This window comes from Salmo salar, chromosome ssa26 (assembly GCF_905237065.1).
Source record: "Salmo salar chromosome ssa26, Ssal_v3.1, whole genome shotgun sequence".
NCBI lineage: Eukaryota > Metazoa > Chordata > Actinopteri > Salmoniformes > Salmonidae > Salmo > Salmo salar.
In genome coordinates this window covers 21,611,782-21,629,954 of record NC_059467.1, presented here as the reverse complement: position 1 = coordinate 21,629,954, position 18,173 = coordinate 21,611,782, and the positions used below count along the sequence as shown (strand labels likewise).

The 18,173-nt window shown below is 43.4% G+C and overlaps 1 protein-coding gene across 1 annotated transcript; it reads right to left on the bottom strand.

Annotated features, from left to right (window-relative positions):
* Positions 1-3,822: 3,822 nt before the first annotated feature.
* Positions 3,823-17,392, bottom strand: LOC106587405 (calretinin). Its single transcript, XM_014175761.2, has 11 exons — positions 17,143-17,392; positions 12,478-12,554; positions 12,088-12,177; positions 11,287-11,367; positions 10,275-10,331; positions 10,032-10,109; positions 9,878-9,933; positions 9,730-9,769; positions 7,914-7,967; positions 5,669-5,740; positions 3,823-4,519 (listed from the first exon to the last, which is right to left on the bottom strand). Exons 1-11 carry the CDS (start codon positions 17,234-17,236, stop codon positions 4,403-4,405), a joined length of 816 nt encoding a protein of 271 aa, XP_014031236.1. The 5' UTR covers positions 17,237-17,392; the 3' UTR covers positions 3,823-4,402.
* Positions 17,393-18,173: the final 781 nt, after the last annotated feature.

The following is an 18,173-nucleotide window of genomic DNA, read 5'->3' as shown; positions in this document are numbered from 1 at the left end:
TCCTGCTAAGCATTCAAAATGTAACGAGTCCTTTTGGCTGTCAGGGGAAATGTATGGAGTAAAAAGTACATTATTTTCTTTAGGAATGTAGCGAAGTAATAGTAGTCAAAAATATAAATAGTAAAGTAAAGTACAGATACCCCAAAAAACGACTTAAGTAGTAATTTAAAGTATTTTTTACTTAAGTACTCTACACCACTGCTTAGAAGCATGTTGTGGTTGTGTGTATTTGCTCTGGGATGAAAGACACAGTAGTTACAGGAATGGAGGTCTGCTGTAGCAGTTCCTTAGGGGAGAAGCTGATGACAGGACAGGATGGAGAGAGGAAGAAAGAAGAATTGAAGAGGGAGGGACAGAGAGTGACAGAGAAATAGAAGGAGGAAATGAGAGGAAGAGAGGAAGAAACAATAAATGAAGAGACAGAGGAGTGACAGAGACATAGAGAGGGGATAGAAGCAGGAGGAAATGATTAGAGAGAAGTGTTACTGACTGTAATGCTGAGTGACTTTTGAAAGCCTCCTCTGATTAGGGGTTTCCTTGAGCACCATGTCAGACAGGCTTTTATAAAATCCACAGTACGTGTGTGTGTGTGTGTGTGTGTGTGTGTGTGTGTGTGTGTGTGTGTGTGTGTGTGTGTGTGTGTGTGTGTGTGTGTGTGTGTGTGTGTGTGTGTGTGTGTGTGTGTGTGTGTCTCTGTCTCTGTCTCTGTCTCTGCGTGTGTATGTGCGTGTGTGTGTGTGTGTGCGCGTGCGTTTAACTCTGTGTGTGTAGCTGTGATTGTGTATTTGGGGTGGATAAAGAGATGGATAGATGAAGATGGAGAGATTGTGTCTCACCCTCTATCTGCGTGTCTTCATTCCTCTCTCTTTCTCTGTGATGATGACCCTTGCACTGTTTTGTAGAATAGTAGTGAGATAACATACTGCAGAATGAACTCTAGAGCACTATAATAGAATGTGACACTCACTTATGAGGAGTTAAACATATTTTATAACATCTTTGAATGTCAGTCGTTGATGACTGAGTAAACAACAATGCAAAGCCAATTGCTTGCAGGGAATGCAGCTGTCAAAAAGGGGAAAGGTAATTATAGGAAACGATAACAGATCATGTTTTTCCCCCATCCAACACACACACACACCCACACACAGACAAACAGTTCCCCATTGTTCCTCCACAGCCACAGGTTGTGTTTCCCAGGGAGAGATTCAGGCCAGTTTAATTACACTGTAATAAGTTGCTGTGGAAATATGTTACCACGGGAAATAAGAAGTTGTGGCATCGCAATTAACGCTCAAAGGACAGCCATGTGTAAGCACACAAACACAGAAATGGGCCAGGGAGACTGGGACTTCTCTTTTGCAGGAAGTCTTGTGTGTGACAAAGAGAGTTGATTGAGAGGCTGTGGCTACAGTACATACATTTTTATGGGTGTGTTTCTGTCAGTGTATCCTTGCTAGTGGGGTATTTAAACACATACATGTATTTTCACAGAGGAAGCACAGCCAATGACAAGCATTTAAGACTCCAAAGAATAATAGATTAGCAAAGCAACAAAAGACAACATATTACTACTACTGGTACTGACAGTTGTGAAAAATCATGCATCTGTGTGTGTGTGTGTGTGTGTGTGTGTGTGTATTTGTGTGTGTGTGTGTGTTAGTATCTATGTCTCTCTTAGTCTCACTCATTTTCAGAAATGATGGAGATGAATTTCTCTGCCGAATAAATGGATTAGAGACAGAAACAATGGAGGGAAAATCCAACGAGTGTTTTTTCTTTTGCCACCATTTCAGAAATCAGGGATTAGTGGCACATTGGGACTGTGCTGAGTAGGAGAGGCCGGTGTTCCAAAACCCATCAGGGATTTGACTGCATCTGTTCCCCTCTCTGCTCCGGCTATGTCCATAACTCACCGAGAAAATTCCTGAAAAGCTTTACAACTGTTTGCCTTATCCAGCCACCGCAGAGCTGTCCAACAACACTCAGTGATGTGTGTGTGTGTGTGTGTGTGTGTGTGTGTGTGTGTGTGTGTGTGTGTGTGTGTGTGTGTGTGTGTGTGTGTGTGTGTGTGTGTGTGTGTGTGTGTGTGTGTGTGTGTGTGTGTGTGCATGCATGGCTGTGTCTGTACTGGACCAAAAAGACAGCAGACTTTATAAGCCCAAACTAATTTCTAAAAAGACCCAACTTTTCTACTTCGTGTGGCGATAACTCTTAAATGTGTTTGTGCACTGAGGCTGCAACCTTGCCTCATCCTCTGACTCAGCTGAAGCTGTTTTGGTGTGTTTGAGAGAGAGGAGAATCGGACGTTTTCTGTTATTAACATCTGTTTGTTTGTTCCTAATATTGTTTCTAGCTGCATGCACCTCTCCGTGTGTGTGTGTGTGTGTGTGTGTGTGTGTGTGTGTGTGTGTGTGTGTGTGTGTGTGTGTGTGTGTGTGTGTGTGTGTGTGTGTGTGTGTGTGTGTGTGTGTGTATATATGAGTGTGTGAGTGAGTGTGACCTATCCCTTTTGTTTGAAGCAATAGCAAATCTACTCAGGGGAGAATAGCTAAATATGGACCCCAATCTTAGCAGCTTGTCTTTTCCCCCATCTCTCGCTTCCCTCTCTTCCCTTTTTCTTTCTGAGTGAGGAACCATTGTGGGGGAGGGAATCAGAGTGGACTCTATTTCTCCTGTACTGTTGTCAGCAGTTGGCTGCTTTGGGATCAAAGTAGTGTGTGTGTGTGTGTGTGTGTGTGTGTGTGTGTGTGTGTGTGTGTGTGTGTGTGTGTGTGTGTGTGTGTGTGTGTGTGTGTGTGTGTGTGTGGTTTGGTGTTTTTTTGTGCTTAAAGAAAACTAGAGTGAGTTTAATTAAAGATGAAAGTGCGGATGATTAATTGATGGAAGTCAGACTGTTCCATTTGGTACTAAACCAGGGGTGTCCAGACTTCCCCATACAGTGAAAAATGTGGACAGCTCCAAAAGATTATACATAAAATGTGATGCATTACCCAAGAAACTGAAGGTTTTCACAAAAATATATATTTAAAATAAATATGTAACAACGTAATGATTACTGTGTTGTCCGTTTAAACCTTTAAAGACCAAAACAAGCCTGGTGCATATTTGTCATTGTCTTTTAGGACTCTGGACATTCCCAAATATATATATATAACACAGGGAAATGTGTCCACCAACTGGAGTGTCCTAAATTGCTCTGTCTGCAAATCCGGGATGTGCGTGTAAGTAGTGAGGCTCAAAGGCTCAGATGGAGCTGCTGAGGCAAAAAAACAGTTTTTCTTGTAGTGATACAGTAAGTAAACTTTCAATTAATTTGTGATCTCAAAGGTGTGTTAGGCTGTTATGGTAGGGCTAGTCTACTAGCAGGAGGTGCTGGAGAATGGCTGTTTAACTCCACTCATATACCTCCCCTCAGTCACTCATCTCCTCCAGCCTCGACCCACTCAGTGTTCCTAGTGTGCCATAGAGACAGATGAGTACCTCTGAAAGTTTTCATCTATGAAAAATGGAGTGTGCAGGCTCCCTCCATCAAGCTGCCTTTCAACAGGAGATTAGAACAGCGAGAATGGAGTGCTCAGGGAGATAACGCGCCTGCTCACAACATCTGTATTGGAACTGTTATCTTCATAGGAAACACATTATGCTGGCAAAGAAAAATAGCCCTCCCTTGCTTGGCCAAGATAAAGTCTTCATAGAAACAGATTTAACTAGGCATTTATAGAGATGTATAGGCTGATATAGAAGTTTTGCAGACTGAGCTCCCATGGTTTGGATAGAGACAGTTTGGCCCTGTGGTTGTGAGTAAGGCAAAGACATAAGTGATCATCAGCTATATTTATTGATGCTCTCAATAATTTCTCCATTAAAATAGTACGAGCCTAAACCCAATTCAAAAACAAGGCAACAGACTGAAACGAATAGTAAGGGACGGGGCATTGAGATTGGAGGTAAATAGAAAAAGAGAGAAAGAGAGATTTACAGGCAAACTGTAAAAAACAAAAAACAAAGAGTAGGCTAAGGGAGTACAGTATAAAGGACATTCAGGCAAAATGTATATGCATTCAAATAAATAGTCATATCATATATTCCTTCTATTATTTCCATATGTAATGGTTAACTCACTACAGAATTGCATGTAAAAAATAACAAAAAAGCTGCAGACGCTGATGACATCATCAGGTAGCGCCACGCTGCGATAAGGGGTGGAGGGGAGGTGGGGCAAAGTAATGGACAGGTATTTAAACAGAGTCGGGCAGTTGGGCTGAGGGTCTTGCTTATGCCTTCAAGTGGACATTCACTTCCACTCTACAGATATTGGAGTGGAGGAGGGGGTCATTCATGCACCTGGTTATGCCAGGATGGGGACAGTGGGGGGTTGTCTGGGGTCAGAGGTGAAAGATCACAGTGGGGAGTCGCGGCAGAGGACGATCTCCAGCTCGGTGCGGTAGAGCTTCCCCGCGTCGGACAGAGCCATGATACTCTTCTTATAGCCCACCAGACCGGTCGAGTCCAACTCCTACAGCAAACGGGGGGCGAAACAGATGTGAGTGCTAGTGCCTCAACCAATGATGTCATTAACTATGGTGTCTATCCTGTAAACAATCATGAGTCATTAGGATGTCCCCAGGATTTCACGAAATGGTCGCCTGAAGTCGTCAGGACTTTGTGTCATGGTCCCCTGGAGGTTTTGTCTAGTTCCTGGGTGGTCCCGGAGACGTCCGTGAGGACATTTTAAGGTTGTTCTTGGGACTTTGTCTCATGGTCCCATGGAGGTTTTGTCTTGTTCCCGGTTGGTCCCGGGGATGCCCGAAGGACTTTTTTCTAGGACTTTCTTGGGATGTTGGGTCATGGTCCCATAAAGGTTTTTGCCTAGTTCCCGGTCGCAAAGAAACATTTCCTCCCCCCCAAAAAAAATCTATCTTGGGCACACGCAACCTAGTTTCATTACACATCACTTCTTGTTACTGTTGCCAAGACAATAAAGGCCCTGATTGGTGAACCACTGATCCAGGCACAGCTGTTTGTATTTTGGCAATGCTATGGATTTACTTATTTCATGACACAACGTCCCAAGAACATGTTAAAAACGTCCTTGGGGACATCCCCAGGACAAACCTGGAACTAGACAAAACTTCCAGGGGACCATGACACAATGTCCCAAGAACGTTCAGGTGACCTTCGGGGGACCATGACACAACGTGCCAAGAACATCCTAAAAACATCCCCAGGTCAATCTGGGAACTATAAAAAGGTCCACCAGAGAATGTTCCCTTGGGAACATCATTCGACATCCTAAGGACTAGTAAAATGAAAGTCCTGAGAATGTACTAAAAAGGTCCTGACATGGTCCTCAGTGACATTCAGGAAACTAGAACATTCTCAGAACGTCAGTGGGATAACATCGCGCAGAAACCTTTAAGAGACCTAATGGGAAAGTCGCCAAATATCCTCAGGACGTCCCCTGTCTGCTGGGTATGGCCCTAACAGTCAATGCAACAACACATCCTGATCCAACAAAAGCTCAGAAGACCATAACCTGTACAAGACCACAATGTTCTGCCAATCATTCTGATCTTGTACACATTCCAGGTGCAGTATGACATAATCAACCAATCAACTAATCAAAAGATGAGTCAGTAAATAAGTGAAGTCTCTTGTTCTTTACCATTTTGTTCTTGTCATGGAGGTCCTTCAGCAGTGCGTCCAACTCCTGCTCATCGATGTAACCGTTCCCATCCTAGTGGAACAGTGAAAAACAGTGAAACAGCAGGAAGGGGCTGGGCATTTCATATTATATTCTCATTACAAGAACAATCAAACACTCAGATATCCTCCCACTCAGACTAAACACAGGCAAGATCAATCATTCACAGACCAACTGCCAATTCAGTCATTACAAAGGCATTAGTATGAGACTCCTGTACACCTGTCTTTCCTACTGTACTGTTTTCTTTGTGGAAGGTTCAGTGGCGTGTATTCATGGGTGCCAAGGGAAGCCAGGCTTCCCCAAAATATTTATATTTTGTCGCTCTGTGTTACATTACATTTCCTTCAATAAGGCAAGAGGCTGAAAATAATGTATCTCACCGGAGAAAGCATCCGACCAAACAAACAACTCCCCTCTGTCTCAATATGTGTAGCGTATCTATCTGATGCTCTCTGGTCAGAAAGAGTATGACATTGTTGCCGCCCATAGCATTGAATTCAAGGGAAGCCAGCGAGCATTTGGCCTCCATTAATAAAAAATAAATTTAATTAAAGTCAATCAGCTTGAGCTAAACTGAGTGAGCTCAGCAGTGAATGGTCCTGGCGCACCAAAAATAAAAGTGTCAAGGGAAGCCAGTTTGGATTTGGCTTCAGACCAATCACATCACAAGGCAAATGTCATTATTGACAGAAAGAAACTTGAATTGTTGCATCTCGTTGTGTTCGGCCCTTTCATAAATTAGGGATTTGGACTCGTGGTTTTACATAATTCTCTGTACTGGCCAATGATTATAACAGCGATTTTGATCCAACCATAAATTCATACATTGTGCCCCTGGCCTGATAGGATGGAAGTTCAACATGTAGCTAGATGTACGCTCTTAGAAAAAAGGGTTCCAGAGAGGTTCTTTGGCTGTCCCCACAGGAGAACCATTTTTGGTTCCAGGTAGAACCCTTTTGGGTTTCATGTAGAACCCTTTCCACAGAGGGTTCTATATAGAACCCTCTGTGAAAAGGGTTCTACATGAAACAAAAAAGGGTTCTACCTGGAACCAAATAGGTTCTACCTGGAACCAAAAATGGTTCTTCAAAGAGTTCTCCTATGGGGATAGCCGAAGAACCCTTTTAGGTTCTAGATAGCACCTTTTTTTCAAAGAGTGTTGTATGCTAATGTTAACTAGCTGGCCTGGTGTGTTGTTGCATATGAAAGGAAGCTAGCGAGCAAGTATTTTAGCAAGATAGCCTAGGACAACAAAAAATAAAAGTGTGTACTGTATGACAGAGTCATAGACTGTTTAGGCAACATGAAAGAGGATGGCATTGGCATTTCTCTACAAGTAGGTTGAGTCAACATGTTTTTTTCTACTCACACACACACACACACACACACACACACACACACACACACACACACACACACACACACACACACACACACACACACACACACACACACACACACACACACACACACACACACACACACACACACACACACACACAAATCAGTAGCCACATCATATTTAGCTTACGATGATTGGACTAAATCGTTTTTGGTATCTTTTAGTTGTCACTGTATTAGACTAAGAATAGGTTATTAGATGACGTTGAAGTTGAAATGGTGCTGGAATAGTGGAGGCAGCTCCTGTTTTCTTTGTGACTTGCGGTATCTCTGTGGTTCTAAATCAATAGTTGTTTAGTAGTCCAAAAATTTCGGAAACATTACCTTGCTTGACCATGCTGTAGGCCATGTAACTGTTACATGCAATGTGTTTCTGGACTTCACTGGACAGATGTTGCTCTCCGGTTTTGTAACGAAACAAATGTGTGGTTGAATTTATTCTGCCACTGTGTCTTCTTATTGTCTCGGCATTAGGCCTATATATCACGGTGGCAAGGCATATGAACTAACAAGTTATAGAGCAAACAGTGCAGATATCACAAAACATAGGTTGTAATATGGCTTTTTTTCCTGGATTGGCTTCCCCCCTGATTTTACCCACGCACCGCTACTAGGAAGGTTACCAAGGTAACACTAACAAAATAATTGATACAGACGCAGGTGTGTCTCTGAAGTATTTACCTGTGCAAGAGACCATTTGCATGGAGCTAGTAGCTTGAGTGACAGGGATACAAGCAATCTCTCTCACACACTCTCCCACCTACACACCGTCCCTGCAAATATGTCTATTGTGCTCATTTACCTTGTCATAGAAGGTGAAGATTACATTGAACTGCTCTGCTGAAAGCTTGCATCCCTGGAGAGACAGAAAAGACAGGGAAGGGAAAATAAAAATATCATATATATTGTACATGATATACAGTTGAAGTCGGAAGTTTACATACACCTTAGCCAAATACATTTAAATTCAGTTTTTCACAATTCCTGACATTTAATCAGTAAAAATTCCCTGTTTTAGGTCAGTTAGGATAACCACTTTATTTTAAGAATGTGAAATGTCAGAATAATAGTAGAGAGAATGATTGGTTTCAGCTTTTATTTCTTTCATCACATTCCCAGTGGGTCAGAAGTTTATATACACTCAATTAGTATTTGGTAGCATTGCATTGAAATTGTTTAACTTGGGTTACACATTTCGGGTAGCCTTCCACAAGCTTCCCACAATAAATTGGGTGAATTTTGGCCCATTCCTCCTGACAGAGCTGGTGTAACTGAGTCAGGTTTGTAGGCCTCCTTGCTCGCACACACTTTTTCAGTTCTGCCCAAAAAATGTCTATGGGATTGATGTCAGGGCTTTGAGATGGCCACTCCAATACCTTGACTTTGTTGTCCTTAAGCCATTTTGCCACAACTGTGGAAGTATGCTTGGGGTCATTGTCCATTTGGAAGACCCATTTGCGACCAAGCTTTAACTTCCTGACTGATGTCTTGAGATGTTGCTTCAATATATCAACATCATTTTCCTACCTCATAACGCCATCTATTTTATGAAGTGCACCAGTCCCTCCTGCAGTAAAGCACCCCACAACATGATGCTGCCACCCCCGTGTTTCACAGTTGGGATGGTGTTCTTCGGCTTGCAAGCATCCCCCTTTTTCCTCCAAACATAACGATGGTCATTATGGCCAAACAGTTCTATTTTTGTTTCATCAGACCAGAGGACATTTCTCCAAAAAGTACGATCTTTGTCCCCATGTGCAGTTGCAAACCGTAATCTGGCTTTTTTAAGGCGGTTTTGGAGCAGTGGCTTCTTCCTTGCTTAGCGGCCTTTCAGGTTATGTCAATATAGGACACATTTTACTGTGGATATAGATACTTTTGTACCTGTTTTCTCCAGCATCTTCACAAGGTCTTTTGCTGTTGTTCTGAGATTGATTTTTACTTTTTGCATCAAAGTACGTTCATCTCTAGGAGACAGAATGCGTCTCCTTCCTGAGAGGTATGACGGCTGCGTGGTCCCATGGTATTTATACTTGCATGCTATTGTTTGTACAGATGAAAGTGGTACCTTCAGGCGTTTGGAAGTTGCTTCCAAGGATGAATCAGACTTGTGGAGGTCTACAATTGTTTTTCTGAGGTCTTGGCTGATTTCTTTTGATTTTCCCATGATGTCGAGGAAAGAGGCACTGAGTTTGAAGGTAGGCCTTGAAATACATCCACAGGTACACCTCCAATTGGCTCAAATTATGTCAGTTGGGTGAATTTTATCAGACGCTTCTAAAGCCATGACATCATTTTCTGGAATTTTCCAAGCTGTTTAAAGGCACGGTCAACTTAGTGAATGTAAACTTCTGACCCACTGGAATTGTGATACAGTGAATAATAAGTGAAATAATCTGTCTGTAAACAAATGTTGGAAAAATGTCCTAACCGACTTGCCAAAACTATAGTTTGAGTGGTTGAAAAACAAGTTTTAATGACTCCAACCTAAGTTTATATAAACTTCCAACTTCAACTGTATATAGTTGACTTATATCCACAGTAAAACGAGTCCTATATCGACATAACCTGGGGGTGGGGGTGGGGTGTGGGGGCGGGGTGTGTGGGTTAGGTCTCACCTCGAATTTGAGCAAGAAATTTTCCTGAACTGGCAGCAGCCTTAAATTAGATAAAAAACAATTGTTCACATTCAGATTCTTTAGTTCAAAATGGATTCAAGTATAACACAGAGAGTCTCTCTAGTGAACAAGACACACATACACTCACCTGGCCATTTCAGACAGGCCCAGTTTCCCATCACCGTTCAGATCAAACATCTTCAGCTGGAGAGTGAAATACAACAGTGAGTGGCGTAACATTACTACACGGTGTTAAACCTGTGTGTTTGTGTACACATGTACAGTGTGTGTGTCACACTCACGATTGTTTGTGTGTATTCGTTGAGTTTCTTGTCATCGTAGTGTCTGTTGGCTTTCTTCAGAAGATCTGACAGGAAACCCTGAGGAAGACAGATCCTCGTTACCCCACTGGTAACTGGCTCAATGACCCAAAATTCAAGTTTTAAGATGAGTGCTCAGGGGTCCTCCTCTGACAACAAGCACAAGTCCTTGGAAATTGACTAATGAAGGTTATGAATGTTTAAAAGCTTGACACATTTGTTTACCTTCAGTTCATTGGCTTCGATGTATCCACTGCGATCAGTGTCATACCTTCGCCATGCCTGTAGACAGAGCATTTTTAACATTTCATTACAGCACAGTACACATGCATTTAAACACAGAGATTAAGAACTCTAAAGCCTTAAAACCCTCTTTACTTTAACAACAAGTGGAAAAGTCATAATGCTATAATTGGTAGAGAGAATGTAGCCAGACGGAGATAGAAGAGGATGAGAGTGAGACAGAAAAGTATATAATTTGTGTTTTAATCTACCAGCTGTCCCATGTCTAGAGCGGAACCTTATCAAAGATGTATGCCCAAACCACATCACCCCTCCCCCCACCCCCCCACTCTCCTGCAGTAAGCCTGCAACCCATCCATAATGTATGGCAGTCTGAGAATAGCTCCTGTGTTCCCCTCCCCCCCACCCTCCACTTTTAACACGGGGTAGCCAGCACACTGGACCACTGCAAAACTCCTTCCTTCTGTCTATCCTCCCTTCTCCTTACTTTGCGTGTCTCCACCAGCAGAGAACCCCCCTCCCTCTCTCTCTTTCTCTCTCTAGTTATTTCTAGATATAAAATGCTTTAGACAAGGAGATGCCTGTTTCCCTGATATTTCTAAGCTCTCTTGGGATTGATTCTGTGTATGTGGATGGATGTGTTTTTGTGTTGATTTTTGTGTATGGGACGAAGTGATCAGACTTTGCAAAACACCAAAAAGTTATCTGTGTCAGAGTGCAATGATAGCAGGAGCCATCTTTAGTGATTGATATACTGTACAGTGCAGTGGGCTTACACACACACCCACCCACCCACCCACACAGACAGACAGACAGACAGACAGACAGACAGACAGACAGACAGACAGACAGACAGACAGACAGACAGACAGACAGACAGACAGACAGACAGACAGACAGACAGACAGACAGCACACACACACACACACACACACACACACACACACACACACACACACACACACACACAGACACAGACACAGACACAACTTACCGCCATGAATTCTGCACTGGATCCCACAAATGTTCTGAAACAAAGCAAGAAATTCTCCTCTGTGGGCAGAATCTGAGCTAACTGGAGAGAAAAAGGGAGAGAGAGAGAAAATATATAGAGAGAGGATTAGTACACTTGGCTAGTAACTCAATATTAAAGCGGATTTCAACAACAACACTGTGTTTACAAAACAAAGAACATATATGCAGATATACAGTTGAAGTCGGAAGTTTACATACACTTAGGATGGAGTCATTAAAACTTGTTTTTCAATCACTCCACAAAATTCTTAACAAACTATAGTTTTGGCAAGTTGGTTAGGACATCTACTTTGTGCATGACACAAGTAATTTTTCCAACAATTGTTTACAGACAGATTATTTCACTTATAATTCACTGTATCACAATTCCAGTGGGTCAGAAGTTTACATACACTAAGTTAACTGTGCCTTTAAACAGCTTAGAAAATTCTAGAAAATGATGTCATGGCTTTAGAAGCTTCTGATAGGCTAATTGACATAATTTGAGCCAATTGGAGGTGTACCTGTGGATGTATTTCAAGGCCTACCTTCAAACTCAGTGCCTCTTTGCTTGACATCATGGGAAAATCAAAAGAAGTCAGCCAAGACCTCAGAAAAAAATGGTGAATTGTGAAATTGTGGAAAAACTTAGTTTAAATGTATTTGGCTAAGGTGTATGTAAACTTCCGACTTCAACTGTAGCATCAGAGGAAAACATAAAAAGTAAGCAGACATTTCAACAGAGGAGTTTGAATGTGCTTGTGTCCAGTATCAGTCTTACTTCTGACATCTCGATTCTTCCGTCTGCATTCTTGTCAAATTTCATCATGAACTCCTTCATTTTCTCTCTAAACGCAGCATGTGTGGGATCCTTGAATAGACAAACACACAAACACACACAGAATAAATCAAAAACAGATAAAACAGAGACTTCCTACCTAACGACTCTCTATGAGGATGAGTTGTTAGAGCATACTAGATCAAATTGTCATTATCCAGTCTATCAGCCTATCTAGAAGTCTGAATACACTGTGGATGATGACAGTCAAGTGGACAATTTTATCATTTAAATACAATGTTTAAGGTTGCCTCGACTAGGATGGAGTCAGTCACTCACTTTAAGGCAGGAAGGAAGGAAGGGTACATTTTCAAAGTATTCAAACCCACTCACCACGCCTGTTCCTCTCCGTGCGGTCTCTAGCTGCCGGAAGAAGTTCTCCAGCTCCTTTCCCTCGATGTAGCCATTTCCTGTAGAACATACCCAAGGGTTAAAGGTCATTCCTGGGATCAGTAAACATAATAGTTAATTATGTCTTAATTAATCTTTCTTTGATTCCTCGCATCCTCTCTCCTCACCTCCTTCGCAAATCCCATTGAAGAAAAAAGTCAGGGGAGGGACCTTGGACCTTCTTCTCCAATACAGTTGAGAAGGAAGTGAGGGGAGGGGATAAGATGCTTGGTATATCACCAAATGTGAATTGAAATAGAACCCTGGTATGTAATGTGTGTTCCATTACTGTAAAAAAAACAGGGTCCAAGATTGAGGCATTTTTTTAAAGCCCTTTGCTCAACATGTAGCTCAATGAAAGTCCAGAACAACGAGTCCACAAGGAGTCCAGAGAGAATGACTGTTTGCATACTCTAAACGATATGGAAACCTGCTGACAAAAACACTCTCATTATCTAGCCTAATGCTACAGTCACACGATATTGTCCATCTGGCCAACACGACGCCCACAGGAGTACACTAACATAACATTGAGTCACATATATACAGTATATCCAACACACACACACGCACGCACACTGCTGAGCTCCCTGGTCCTCACTAGGATTAGTCTGATATCCCAGCAAAACCATCAGGCCCAGTATCTGATGGGGATGAGATAGAGGGAGGAGGAGAGAAAGGGAGAGTAGGTCGGAGGGAGGGATTTGAAAGGGCAGGGGCTTAATGTGACTTATTGTGTCATAGCACCATGGGAATAAAATGATAGCTGACCCCACGGGGAAGAAAATCATTGAAAGGGGAAAGAGAGAACTTGATAAGTGTGTGTCTGTGTATGCGTGTATGTGTGTGCGTGCGTGTGTGTGTGTGTGTGCAACCCACATGCTGTAGATATTTAAGGCTGATTGAGAATATAACAAGTTCATAATTGTCTTGGCTGATCAGATCTCTAACGATCTGTGCTCTGTGACTTCCCCCAGGTCTGTGCTGTGTGAGTTCCCCCAGGTCTGTGCTCTCTGAGTTCCCCCATACTCTCTCTCTCTCTCTCTCTCTCTCTGAGAGAGAGATGTAGAACAAAGGACCAGCTCTAACATCCTTGTAGTTTAGCTCAGTGTTGGGAGAAGGTGGGGGTTCTGCATTAGTCATATGACCAAGGCACTGCCCGCATCTGGAGCCTTTAGGCGGATAAGGATGGCATTTACGAATGGGAAGTGTGGAAATTCTCTGGTAATGCTGCTGCAGAACGATATTTAAAAACAGGAATCGCCTGCAGCTCATATTCACAGTGGAATTGCTTTGTGCCTGGGGGACTGACAGTGGGGGGGTCAGGTAGATGTTTATTGGGGCACTAGATCTTCTGTAGCGACATTCACAAACATGACAGGCATGTGACTGACTACGCATGGGGTACAGCAAGTTTGCTGATGACACCACGGTTGTAGGCCTGAGAACCAACAACGACCAGTCCACTTATAGGGAGGCGGTAAGTGACCTGGCATTGTGGTGACATCATGACAACAACCTCTCCCTCAATGTCAGCAAAACAAAGGAGTTGACTGTTGATTTCAGGAAGCAGAGGAGGGAACATGCCCCGATCTACATCAACGGGACTATAGTAGAGAGTCACTAGTTGTATCTTCCACCAACTCTCAGTTGAGAGTTAGAACAGTAGAAAACACAAAGCGCAATTTCTAAATGTGGTTGTGCATCAGCAGTTTTCCTCTTGTTATGTCAGTCACTGACAGCACTCCATTAGCCCATGAAGCTACGTATTTTTAGATTGGTAAATTGGTCTACCCTGTTATATAAATTTGTAGTAATAATGACCAAATGAGCATACGGGAACGAAGGGCACGTGCGCAGTGGCCCTGCCCTCTAGGGGGCTCCTATTGATTTTGTTTGCCACTCTCACTCACGAATAGAATTGCATGAAATTAGTTAGACATTTGCGATAGTTTCTTTTTCACCCTATGGAAAAATGTGTAGAATTGCAGAAAACCTGCTTTAAAACGGCAACATTTTCTCTATGCCCCATGGTAAAATGTGTAGAATTACAGGAAATGTACTTAAATAAATATCTCTGTGGTCAAGTGGGGAGCCACTCAAATATGTTGCTAGATAGGTGGTAGGCCCCCCCAACCAAATCTATAGGGCCCCAAAAGGCTAGGCCCTGTTCATACAGGCCCCCCAAACAAATCTTGTATAGGGCCCCAAAAGGCTAGGCCCTGTTCATACATTTTCCAGTTATGTTAGACATAGATCTTGTTTCCTTGCATGGAATAATATTTGGTGTGAAGAGTGGAATAATGTATGCACTTCCCAAATATCATAGGCCTATTCTCCAGTCCACACACAGACACATTCTGCACAAACCATAACACACATGCACCATACAAGTCCTGTCCTAAGAGTGAAACATCTAAGGTTTTAAGTCTGAAACGCATCATTGACATTGACCCAAAAATAAAATCTATGATTCTTGAAAAGCATGCTCCACTACCCCAGCTCTAGTCCCACTTCATCATGTATGAGACTATGGACACAGATTGGCACCCGCTTGGCGCCCAATATGTTTCTGTTAACCACCTCTGCCTCCCACAGATGGATCACTGGCACGACATCTCTGTATTCACAGCGAACAATGAGACCTACGTTTACATTCCACAAACTATAATTTGTTGAATGAGAGTGTGTGTTAACTCTACTGTTCTGTCTGTGTGTGTGTGTGTGTGTGTGTGTGTGTGTGTGTGTGTGTGTGTGTGTGTGTGTGTGTGTGTGTGTGTGTGTGTGTGTAATTGCACTCATTCCTCATCCCTGGCTCTACTACTTCTAGGTCCTTCCAGCCCAGTGCACGCCAGGGATGGGTATGGCTTAGTTTACCCGGTGGGCGGATTTAACCCACGGGCTCAGAGAATCCCTGCGCTTGCTCAGGTGTGACTGTTTACACGCTCTAGGTGAGAGGCTGCAGAGCTCAGAGTGAGCGCTATGGGGCGGAAACATGTCAAGTCTGCGCAATGTCACAGACTTTTTGACACATCTTTACACACTTCAACAGGGCGTGTTTAGTAGCCCTAGGTAAGTCTAAACGGGCCTAGTCCAGCGTTTTGCTGCCAAGCAGAACGTCTCCAACGGCCCTAAGGGACCACCATGGGATGGGGGAGAAGGATTCAACATGCTTTGCGCAGTGCAGAAATGAACGCATGGATGGATTAAAGAAACAGAACGCAGTGCTATACCATGCAATATATTTAAATCCAAAGACGTAAATGAGAGATACTGGGGGTCATGGGATTCAGCAATTCGTATAGCTGTTATAATCACAGTTTATAACCTTTCATGATCACCTTTGAGTGCTGTGTAGCGGAGACCAGCTCTGGCGCACAGTGACGCACACCATACCCGCTACTGGGCCCTCGAGCTGCACTACCCCATCCCTCCCCCAATGACTATAAAGGCTATATGGCTATTCCCTATATTCATTCCATCGCTCTCCTTTTCCCCACTTCCACGTTTCCCTCCTCTCTGTCCTCTCTCCCCATCTTCTTCACACACTGCTCCCCCTTCTCCTATCCCCCTTTCCCCCTACTCTCTCTCCATCTCCACTCCCCCCATTCCCCGACCTGACACGGCAAGCTGCCTGTCAATACACGCGCGCCTGGCAGAAGCCCCGGTGATGACATATGCTACTGTAAATTCATTCATAGGAGACGCGCGAATCCGGTTGCCTCGTGGGGATCGCTACAAGCCAGAAACATATATAATTCACAGTGAACAAACAGCTTTAAAAACAGCCACTCCGTAATACACACACGTCACCACATAATATAATAAATGATCACGCAAGAACGCATGTTCAGTCTCAAAGAATGTAATGCTGTATTAGACTTTCGTGTTTTACGCACAGAAAATAGTGACACAAATGTGGTCCAAAGCAGCGCTCTTCTGTTCCATAGCTTGGCGCGGTTCTTACTGATGCGTCATTGAGGAACTAAAAGAAAATGATGATTAACAAACATGGTTCTAGGTGATTATATGTAGCCTACGTGTCGACTGAAATCTCACATAATGCTCGTGTGGGAAAAATGCACAAACTGAACTATTTGAAAATGCTTTTCTACTTTGCTACTTTAAAATATGTTTCCTTATCTGACAGTTCTGCAACAAATATCTACAAATCCCACAAATGCCCCTAAATACAACTTCAATATGCTAATTTTGTAATTAAAGTTAATAAACAAGTGTAACGTTCCAAATCTTTCCAGAAGTGCATGATCACGGAACAGGGCACAGGACACACTCTGACTGACAATCACTGCCAAGATTCCCAAGACGCTGTCCAAATAACAACCCATATTCTCCTGTCCCGCAGCACAACACACAGGACTTCCTGGCCTCGTCTATCACATCTTCTCACTTCCTCTGTCCCGCAGTACAACACACATGACTTTCTACCCTCATCTATCACATCTGCTCACTTCCTCTGTTCCACCAAGCACGAGTCTATCAGTTTAACAACTATCCAACCAGTTCTGAATTTACAACCAGCCTACTCCTATGATATGCCCATAGCACAGTCCTGCCCAAGTTTAACCCCCTGGCCGCAGTACTGACCGTCTGCATCGAAATGTTTCCAGACGTCAAGAAACTGCGTTGCGGTGAGCTCTGCCAGGTGGAGATGAGGTGGCTGCTGTGCTTGAGTCGCCATCGTTCAGTTGCTACTGCTTTTTTTCCTTCTTCCTGGAGCAAGTGGAAATCCCGAGTTAACTTTGTCCCAGTCGGATCTAAAGGCTCTCTAAACTGTCAACAGCTCGCGCTCAGCCGGGGCTTTTAAACCCACCCGCGGCGCATGCACTTCTAACGCTGACAGAACGAGGGCGCAGCGGCTCTGAGCCTGCATGGAGTGTGAGAGCCTGCAGGAGCTGTACGGTTCTCAGCCAGTCCTCTCAGAGGGATGAGAGATGCTCAATGGCACTGTCCATGCAGGCTCCTCGCTCTGGGGGCAGTTCTCTGTCTTGATTGAAATGATGTAAATAGAATCATATAGAGAAAGGCCCCATATACTTGCACTCATGAGCCCAAAATTATATCAAAACATTCCATCACATAGTCTGTCCCATCAAACAGCCAACACCTCAGGAAGACAGTAGGAATCCAACTAAGTGTGTGTGTGTGTGTGTGTGTGTGTGTGTGTGTGTGTGTGTGTGTGTGTGTGTGTGTGTGTGTGTGTGTGTGTGTGTGTGCGTGTGTGTGTGTGCGCGCATGCTCCAGTAACGAGTATTTTGGGTATCAGAGTCACTCCAGCATCTATCTCTCTGCTCTACCAAATGCCTCACTATTGATCTTACTGTAGGTATCAAGTATAACTTTGAAAAAATACTGTACTACCCCCCCTCTCACCGTTCTTCATTTACTCCCATTTTCTCCCCCCATCCATCCATGCATCCCTCTCTCACTGCCTCATCTCCCTCGCAGTAAGCCCAGCTCTTCTATAGGGTCTGTTTAGATTTAAGCTTCTCCTCAGACTCCTTGGCCATTCAACCCCATAGCTGGCATAAATCATATCACACAGTTGGAGAACTATATTGTACTGCCACTAAAGTATGATAAAGCCTCTTTAGGCTCTGGTATGGGGGATATCCCCA

Excerpts from the sequence above, each read along its gene's own strand:
- LOC106587405 (XM_014175761.2), bottom strand. The coding sequence starts at position 17,236 with ATGGCGACTCAAGCACAGCAGCCACCTCATCTCCACCTGGCAGAGCTC. Across the intron at positions 12,555-17,142 it reads GAAACATTTCGATGCAGACG|GAAATGGCTACATCGAGGGA; the intron begins GTCAGTACTGCG and ends TATGTTCTACAG. Across the intron at positions 9,770-9,877 it reads GGCCTGTCTGAAATGGCCAG|GCTGCTGCCAGTTCAGGAAA; the intron begins GTGAGTGTATGT and ends ATCTAATTTAAG.